This window comes from Ostrinia nubilalis, chromosome 10, assembly GCF_963855985.1.
Source record: "Ostrinia nubilalis chromosome 10, ilOstNubi1.1, whole genome shotgun sequence".
NCBI lineage: Eukaryota > Metazoa > Arthropoda > Insecta > Lepidoptera > Crambidae > Ostrinia > Ostrinia nubilalis.
The window spans coordinates 13,040,913-13,051,162 of record NC_087097.1 but is presented as its reverse complement, the minus strand read 5'-3'; the positions used below and the strand labels follow the sequence as shown (position 1 = coordinate 13,051,162).

Genomic DNA, 10,250 nt, shown 5'->3' with positions numbered 1-10,250 from the left:
TCGATTGACAGAAATCGCACCGTGCACACCGGACCGTAGTTCACGGATTCACTTATTGCGAAACTGCTCTAATAGTTCAAAAACAAAAGTTTTAGCGCCACATCAAATATTAATGCGTGTAGGTTGATTCACCGAAACACATCTTAGTTTGCTAAACTAACAACTTAAAGAAAATAAAGCTAAAATAGTATTCGCTACCGGAATAGATACGTTGTATAAACGATCGTTTTCTAACGCTCCGATGGGCCTACGATCGTGTTGTTCCAGTATAATTTTATTGAATTATTCTGATCATCTGAAGTTCATCGGATAAATAAATACTTTGAAAAAATACTTAACAGTCTGTTAAAAGACTCGGTAGAAGATGTTGAGCTTTTAAAAAGTCCCGAAATAATACTACAGAAGATTAAACATACTCGATAATAAATAAAATAATACTTTTGCGTTTACTATAAAATCCGATAAATACACACACAATAATGGTGTACGTGATTTTTCTTGATATTGGCTACCTAGGTGACTCGTTAACTTTTGAATATTGGCTGTGTGTGTGTATAAATACTGTTTGTTTTATATTTATTTCGGATTTGAGAGTTACTTTCGCATATTGCTACTCGGCACTGTATACGATTATACTTTATTTACTACCTTGTATGGAAAGAAGTTAGCTCCCAGAGTAATAACATTTTTAACCGACTTCAAAAAAAGGAGGAGGTTCTTCATCATCATCATCATCATCATCATTATTTCAGCCACAGGACGTCCACTGCTGAACATAGGCCTCCCCCAATGACTTCCACCTACATCGCACGGTTGGTAGCGGCCTGTATCCAGCGCCTTCCTGGTAATTCTTAATTCAACGGAATGTTTTTTAAGTTGTAAAAGTAAGCAATGCCTCGGTACTCAGCGGTATCAGGCTATGAGCAAGCGAAATATTGTGGGTTGGAGTCGATTGAGCGAAAATAGCAGAGCAGTCGATTTTTAATTAAAGTTCGCTCATCAATATTTAATTCGCGCCTTTGCGGTAAACTGCAATCGGTGCACAGATTAGAGTGAACCGGTGACTCATTTCTGAGACGAATGCTTTTGAAATTCAGGAGTATTGGGTAATAGGTACCTCATATCAAAGGCCGTTTGTGTTGGTTGCGGGTTCGAATCTCTATTTGAACCTTCCTACTTGTGTATTTTCGTTGGCCAAAAAAAATAATTAAAGTGGATCAGTAGTTACGTTATAAATCTGTACTTACAATAGAGATCAGACAACGGCAAAGTAGGACAGGAAAGTCGTATAAAAATACGGATAAATAAGAAGGTAGGTTACCTACCTATTATATCAACCCACGATTTTTCTAAATTAGCTCCGCGTGTTTCGGTGCGAATAATAAATACAAAATATTTTTGGGATATTTTTACTTATTATTAGATACTCTTCGGCTTATTACTCGATTTGTCGTAGGTATTTGATGAGAACCGTGCCAAACAATCAGTAGTAACATAAACAAGCCGTTATTTCTATTCGCGGAGCTGAGAACTGATAAAAATAAATATTTTTTTTGTAATTGTGATAATACATCATAATAAATAATAATGCACGTTATCTAATTTAAATTTGAAGGACATGAAATGATTTTAATGTGAATGCAGTGAATATTTCAGTTTACACAGACATTAAGAATGTTATTTTTATTCGGTAGCACGTACTTTACCTAACTTTAAGTAAACAACTATTGTTACGGTTGTAACTAGCTACCTACATTATTATAATAATAATATTTAATTACATAATGTTATTAAAACGGACTATCAAAAGTATTGTAACAATTCACTGTCTACAAAAAAATAATAAATAAACACACTTTAGAAAATACCTGTTTGAACTTTTATTAAATTATGACGTCATGACAAAATAGTTATTTGTAGCGCAAAAATGTCAACATTCCTGTGCAGTGCGTAAATCTTTATCTGTCCTTTAGTTTTTTACTTCACCTCATTGTTTTTCCAATCGCCCTCCGTAACAATAACAATAGGGGACGTGCTTTTCTATGCGCGTACGCTCTACAAAACTACGAATATTATCATTGCTGCACAAACTTAAAAAAATGCAAATGTGAAATGATCTTTAATGTATAACGCATAGAGTTGTAGTGAATGCAAATAAAAGTTAGTTTTAAGGCGCGTTTCGGTGCGGTGCACATGGAGTCGGCAGTCGCGCGTCCACCGACTGTGGTTCCGGTGGGGTCGATCACCAACGGTGTGTGCATGCCTTTACTCATTCCGAGTTTGTACCGCGTGCGTGCCGAACGTCCGCTTCGCGCCAAAACTTGTTCGAATTACGAACGCGTAAATACATTTTGAAAAACAAATGCAAACTTTTTAAAAACAATAGAGACTGTGGAGATATTATTCTTAAAAATTGTGGCCAGTGTTGTGACTTAAAAAATATGAAATAAAAACTTTTTTTGATGGACAGCGGTGAAAAACTTTGGACAAAATGTGCATAATATTTCTAAACTAGGTGCTTTGCAATAGTTGTGTTGTGAATAGCGAATAAAATTACGAAAATGAAGATGTGTTGGCATTGTGTTGCGAAATTTTTCGTATTGTGTGTTGCGGTAGTCCGAGTCGGTAAGTACCAATTAATTTTGTAAACACTTTTTTTTTGTTTAATTACACATTGTTAAAATTGTTTGTATCATAAAGACTTTCATCAGAACCTTGTTAAAAATAAAAAGTTCACAAACCTTATAATAAAATGCGACCGTTTTATTACGAAGTATAATATTCTAAAAATTATTTTTTCTAACAATCACTGTTTTAAACTATTTAACCTATATCGATTTGACAAATTAATTACAAGCCAGGGTATTTTTTGATAAAAAAATTTTTAAACAAAATCGTGTGAACCTAATTATTATTCACAGATGATTGCATGTCTGTACACCGGTCTATTGATTCGATTCCCTTTTATCTTGTAATCGTACTAACACATAATTATCACGGTTCACTACCTACACATACGACCGTATTTAACAGAATCTACCGCAAATTCTTCTATCTCGAAAAGTTTATAAAGTTCTAAGAACTCGTTAGTACGCCTCCCCCGAGAATTAAACTTGCAACCGCTTTAGGAAACGCCTTTAGCATCCACCAAGATGCAAGAAATTATGCTCATTATCTTATGGGGCTAATTTTAAGAGTTCGTAGAGGGTGCGAGAGCCTGTTTATGATTGCGAAGGAAATGTGGATGTAATCACGGAAATCTGGCACATTTAGTTGCTTTAAATTCAGTTACAGTTAACAGTACATCAGACTATACATTTTTTAATTGTAAAATCACTCTTATTAAGACTACATAAGATACCGCAGTGTTTAGCTTAATATACCGTTATCTATACGGTCTACGTCAAAAATAAATTTCACTTGATATTTAACTGAAAACTCCAAAAACTGTGTTGAGTGTTAAATGAAAAGACATAACATTAACGTTATGTAAAAAAATATTTTTTTACTCTTAATTTTATCCCGAAGTTCCAAATAAGAGTTAATAAAGTTCACTGTGCGGAATTCGCGATCTGCACACCACTAATTAAGTAGATCAAGATCTCCTGGGAGACGATTTCGAGCACTCGATTTCAAATTCGCGGTTAAAATCGAGATCTTTTTAAAATTCGAGTTTTTAAATCCGAGCGAATATCCGATCCTCGTTTAATCCGTTTATGGCCAAGGATTTGGAAGAGATCGAATTTGGATTTTTTCCTAGTGCTGCTTACAATACTTTACGCCCGTATTCACAAACGATGCTTGCTTAAGTGAAGTAGCAAATCGAACACACAGAGTTGAATAGGGCTCTGTGATTGGTTCGTGTGTCACCCTGTGCGTCCACGCGCACTGTGAGACCTCATAGTAATGTTTGTGAATACGGGTGTTACTCCTGTCTTTAGATGTTGGTACTTGGTATGTACGTATTATGATATTTTTAAAATGCAATTACTTAAACAAATCCGGTTTCTAAGTAGCATGACTAATATTCTGATAAGGGTTCTCTGAGGACTTCTGAAGTGAACCTTATCATCAAAATATCTTAAACCTTTTAAACAATTTTTGCGTACCTACCTATTCAGAAATAAAAGTGTTTTTTTTTATGTTAATTTAAAGTGACATCATTGTTAGAGAACCTGCAAGACAGTTATGCAAAATGTAGAGACTATTTCTAACTTCAAACATAATGCGGGTAGATTATTTCTTATTTGTTTCTTCAATTTCGTGTTTAGTTTCAATAAAAAACTAATTCTCATTAGAACTGTTACCATTTCATTCATTTTAAAAGCAAATAAAATACAGTTTAGAAAACAATTAGAAGAAATTATACTTTCGATTATTGAACTGAATACCGAATTGATATCAGTTAGATATTCGAATAAAACTCGAATTTAAATACAATTAAATACAAGATATAAAAACAGAATGCTCGTACATTCCATTTCTTGCCGAAAAACGATAGCACAAAAATAAATTTCGTTCTAGTACATTTTTAGATTGCTTCGCTGAAATGTCGTAATCATGCCCAATTTTACAGGGCATTAATTCGCACTTGTTCCAAGAACAATACTGCACGTTTCATCTTTACTGCTATATTTATAAGGCTCATTATAATATACAAGTACAGTCACCAGCAATATTTGTATATTTTTGTTGCATTATAGCACTTAATACAATAGCAGGAGGTATCAGGAATGTGTTGTACCTTCTAGGTCTCACGGTGTTTGAGCATACGGGGCGCGCGCATACAAACTATTGTTTCAAACATTTGGCGATACCATCATTATAGTATAATGAAAGGGAAACTTACTCGTATCACTGCTGCGTAATTATTTACGAAACCTAACCAATTTTATTATATTATGCAAATGGCGTTGATCCGCCGATTCCTGCTTATCGCTGATTGATCTTGATGCTGGGATTTGAACAAATCCGTTACTGTGAAGGTAGATAGATGCGCACGATGGCATCAAGGTAAACACGGTAGCATCTTATCTATTTGGGATAAGTTCTGTTTTGTGACAAATATACTGGGATATGATGTGAACTGAACTTTTTATTTCAGAGCAACAATTACTGGAAAATAGAACCTATCAGGTGTTTTACTGACGAGAGCATTATCAGGCTCTATATGTTTAGCGAAATCGCACTTATTTTTTCGTAAGATTACACAGAGTAATTTGATTAACTTAATGTGATGCCCGTACAAATTAGGCGATTTTACCACTTTTATCCAATCTTTAGGTAGAGTTTAGTTGGTCATGTGGTTGTGGAAACTACTTCATTTCTAATTTAGTACAAAATCGTCACTTGTTTTTCCGATTAACTGGTTTTTCAATTCCAATAGATAAGTATTACCTATTTTTATTTACCTGTTGACAATGAGAGGTCCAAATTACCAAAGCAGGCGCTAATTTGAATGTAATACGAGCAATTAATATGTTAATGACCACCTACTTGTGTTTCAGTTTTTATATCGTATCTAACGTTACGATGACATTGAGCGCTTGTTTTGAGTACGGCCTTATGTTTCCTCATTGTACATACGCCTACATATTACATACGAATGTACAGATAGACCATGACGTCCATGACCATGATGAGTCGTGTCGACACTGATCTTCAATCAAAGTTTGATTTTGTTAGTTGTTCAAGCCTCAAGGATGTTTTAATCTTCTATTTGTTTTTAATTGCTTAATAGCTTATAATTGCACAGTTATTTTAGAGTTAAGAAACTTTAATCGCGCTTATTTAATTTTAATAGAAAGATTCGTTAAGTGGACCAATAGTGAGATGCTTAGTAGGGACGCTCTCTCTATCAAACAAAAAAGCCTAACTGATATTCGTTGCTCTATTTACAATAACCCAAGCTGTAACTTTTTGTTACAATAAAAACAAAGATTATGACAACAAGCCATAACGAGAAAAAAAAACAAAAATAAAACCCACAGATCACGTAAACATCTATCCGTGGATCGGCGAATCTATCACGTCCCAACGCGATTATCGATGAAAACGTTGGGCAATTTGTAAGAAATCATCGGACCTAGGCTGTCTGTGTTATTGTGAAATCGTGGAAAGCACTGATGGAACAATTTCACACTTATCTTTAACGAATGCTTGGATCGGACAGGCCACACAAAAAAATATCGGTAACCTACACTAATATTTGATTGTTTGTGTCCGAAACTACTGGACCGACTTGTAAAATTCTTTCACCATTAGAATCACAGGTACGTTTCTGATCAACGTAGCTGGTATAATAAAATGTTCCCCAGGACAGCTAGTGATCAGATAAAAAGTAAAAGGTGCCTTGTTAATAGGATGATAATTATTTGTGACTTAAACAAAAATATCCTTCATTGACTTGACCGATATAATATTAAGGCCTCACTTTCCTACCTGTCAGGTCCTGTTAATCCCACTTCAAGCTTATAATCCCCTGGGTTTTGTTGGATACCTTTGTTTTTTAAGAATTCCACAGCTTAAAGTAATTTTCCGTGTAAAAAATATCAAATTGGCCGTATGTAGGTGCTAAGAAAATTTAATAAAGCGTGATGGGTCCTAAAATCATAAAGATTATTCTATTATCGTTTCCTTTACGCCTCCTTCGATACAATATGACCCCAGGGTTGTGACCTTGTTACATCCACACGATATAAGAAGAATAATTCAGTATTGCGTAGAGTATTACAAAATTAGCAAATAACAACACACTAAAGCGTTATTTTGCGAAGTTGGCGCAAATAGCACCTACTATTTCGGGTATTTTAGTTGGGAGTTTGTTGACTGAGGTTTATAACTTTTAGGTTAAAAGTTTTTTAAATGGAAACTCTTTGTCTTTCCTAATGAGACTGGGTGCAACGTCCAGATAACAGCACGTATGTTAATAAGGCATGTTCTACTTACGTGCTAAGTGATGACACGGTGGAAAGCCTACGACTAGAAGTAGCCTAAATGAGCGTTTTAGAGCCAGCATACCATAAGGTTTTAATTGACTCTCTGGTACTGAATGCTAAGTGATAGGGTACGGTTACATTGAGAGCATTTTCTAAAGTTTGTTGATGAAGAGTAATGAAGGCACCTGAATTCGAAAACTTACAACAGAAACAGTCTTGAAAACTCTCAATTCTTTTCATAATTTCAATAATATGAAAATTATTAACAAAAATGACTGAATGTTCAGTGTCTTTAGCCAATGGAGTCGCCCTGTTTATTTTCCAAGCGACAGTTAGTTGTACCAATAATGTTATCTAAAAAAAAATCTATAGCAAATATTGCTCTGTCTAAAGATACAGATCAGTGATTTACATGAACCTACTTCTTCGGTTTCTAAGAAATTATGAAGCATAACTGTGGACAGTAAAAATTACACAGTAATTCGTCAAAGTCTACGATTTGACATCAGGCTGAAATACAGTTGCAAAAATAAACGGATATTATTTTATTGCATTCTGTTTTCCCTTTAAGTGAGGCGTCTAGTTTCAAATCCCGCTAAAACGATTTTGATAAGATTTCGAGAAATTGAAAAAAACCGCTTATACATATAGCTTTGGCCTTAGGCAAAAAAAAATATGATACAAATTATTATTGTCATCTGGCAATACTAACAGTAATTGCTATTTATCTTTAAATTAAATATAATTTGAATTATAATGAAAACTGTTTTCATTTTGGCGTATTTTGTTACGAACATTCGGTTTTAATGGGATTTGAAACGGACATGTTGTATTTTAGCGGGATTTGATAAGAGCAAATTATGAAGCAACCACGTTATAAAAAAATCTCCATACTGATTTCGCAGTCACGTGACCAAAATACCGTGCTACCATTGGTCAATCAACTTTTAGAGGGTTTTGAAAGAAACGGACGGCGTTTTAGCGGAGTTTGTAACACAAACCTAATTTTAAGTGCTAGTTTAGTAGTCTTTTAGTGTATTTTGATCGAAAATGATTGAACAGTATGATGAGAAAATTGCAGTAGCATCATTTAGAGATATAAACAGAAATTAGTTGCAGGAGCGTTTTAGCGGGTTTTGAAACTAGACGACTCAAGTAAGAATTTACGCGGTATATTTTTCAAAGTCGTGTAAAAAGTTCAATAAACTAGCACAATGTGAGATATGTTAGTAAAAATTTATAGCCACACACACTTTTATGTATGGCTTTGAATTTTAGATAAATCTTTTAAAATGGCAGCAAGTAATCGAGAGCATGAAATATGAAACAGAGCAGATGGAAATAGCTGTTTATAATAGTTTTTGTGAGTTAAAATTTTAAAATACGTCAGTACATAAAAATGGACTAATGCTACATAATCTTAAATCTGATCTAGTTTAGTAAATCGTGGTAATTTAAATATGTTCGAAATATGACGCCTTCGGGCGATTTGATAGCATCTGACGAACTCTACATTCGTTCGTACCGTTCTTCCTCTTAAGTCCAATCATTTTGTAGATGTTACGTAAAAAATACACGAGTTATAGGTACTTATTAATCGAATTAGACACCCACACACTTAATTGCGGATCGGTATCGAATGTATCTATAAAGTGTGTGGGTTTGTAGAAATAAACGGTATTTAATCATAACACTACGCTTTGTAAACTGTTTTTGATTATTTTTGACACACATAAGATTAGTATTTTATTTTATTTATTAAGGTACAGCAACAGATTGCAAATCAAAATACGTTTATTCGTGGAACATAGTCATGTTTTGTTATTTTGTTTCGTCCTTATTTTCTAAAAATACACGTAGGTACTCGTATTTTACATTAATATCTACTTTCTGTTTTATTTTTACAATGAAGTTTACTCGATTATTAGTTTCTCGAGTTTCTCTTCTCTTATCGAATTAATTGATTCTTAGAATTTTAGAGTCATATCGGAAAACGAAAAACCGAATACCAGGCGTGCGGAATCAAAGAAATCGTTCCACAAAATTAAAAATCACTATAGTTTTCGAGATAAGAGATTAATTATTCGAGATTAAAGATTTCTGTAAAAAACCGAAAACGTGGGAAAAACTGCGAGTTAAAAATAATATGCAACAGCCTTTACGTTACCTCGAACGTGTATCAACGCCCTTACAGTCATGGGCTGATAATGAGCTATAATATTATGGTGGTAATGGTGCGGCTTGTAGAAAATGAATTTCCCCATTTGTCACGGCCGATAGCGCAATGTAAGTAGAAACCGGGAGAAATTATAGTGTTGGTGTGCCCTTTTGCATATTAATAATGAGGTGATTTTTTGCCAATGATTAATGTGTAATGTAAATATCTACCTACCTCTACTTCCACATTATAAACCATACAATTTTAAAGATAGGGGAAGGAAATTATGCTTCTATGAGCAATTAAATTACTTTTGCAAAAAATTTAGGACTTCTATCATATGGTTCAACTAGCTGTGCCCGCGACTTCGTACGCGTGAGAACCCGTTTTCGCAACATTTTTCATTTTAGCTCTGCACCTATTCGTAGCGTGATGGTATACAGCCTATAGCCTTCCTCAATAAATGGGCTATCTAACACTGAAATAAGAAGTTCCTGAGATTAGCGCGTTCAAGTAAACAAACAAACAAACAAACAAACTCTTCAGTTTTATAATATTAAATAATACAGATTAACTAACTTCTACACGCATGTTATTACGATGATGAAGTAGTAAGCTTTCTAAATAAAGCTCTTATGATTACTAGCAATTAAATTACTTACTTTTAATGCAAAGAAACTAGAACTTCTATGGTTTAATTAAGTAAGACCTTTTAAGTACCTATGTTATGATTATGACCCTTTGTAGGTAAGTTTTTAAATTACAAAATCACACTTATTTGAAATTATTTATTTTATTAATTTAAGACTTGTGATTAATTCGTTGTATTTATTAAAAGTAGAGTTAGTTGATGTAGAGTCTGAAATTAAATGTTTTATTACAATTTACAAATAAAATAATGTGTAAACCCTCACACACACGTTTTCACATGTGTGAGGGACCGCAGTATATCTAGTACGATCTCTAGCTACAGTGTTGTCAAAAGTGAAACTGCGTCTAGAAAGCCTATCTATGTACGGAGAAACGGCAAGTACTAGTCACTATAGGCAATAAACGGCTAATGGAAAATGGGTGCACGCTTTTACTACTTTTCCACAACTATTCAATATTAGCAGAATCTATACTAATATTGTAAAGCTGAAGATTTTTGTTTG

The 10,250-nt window shown here is 33.9% G+C and overlaps 1 protein-coding gene across 1 annotated transcript in view; it reads left to right on the top strand.

Annotated features, from left to right (window-relative positions):
* The first annotated feature begins 2,217 nt into the window (after positions 1 to 2,217).
* Positions 2,218 to 10,250, top strand: part of LOC135075446 (kin of IRRE-like protein 3) — a 130,275-nt gene continuing 122,242 nt past the window's right edge. Inside the window, exon 1 of the mRNA XM_063969885.1 lies at positions 2,218 to 2,625. Within this exon, the coding sequence (XP_063825955.1) occupies positions 2,562 to 2,625 (64 nt within the window). The 5' untranslated portion in view covers positions 2,218 to 2,561. The remainder of the gene's footprint in view (positions 2,626 to 10,250) is intronic.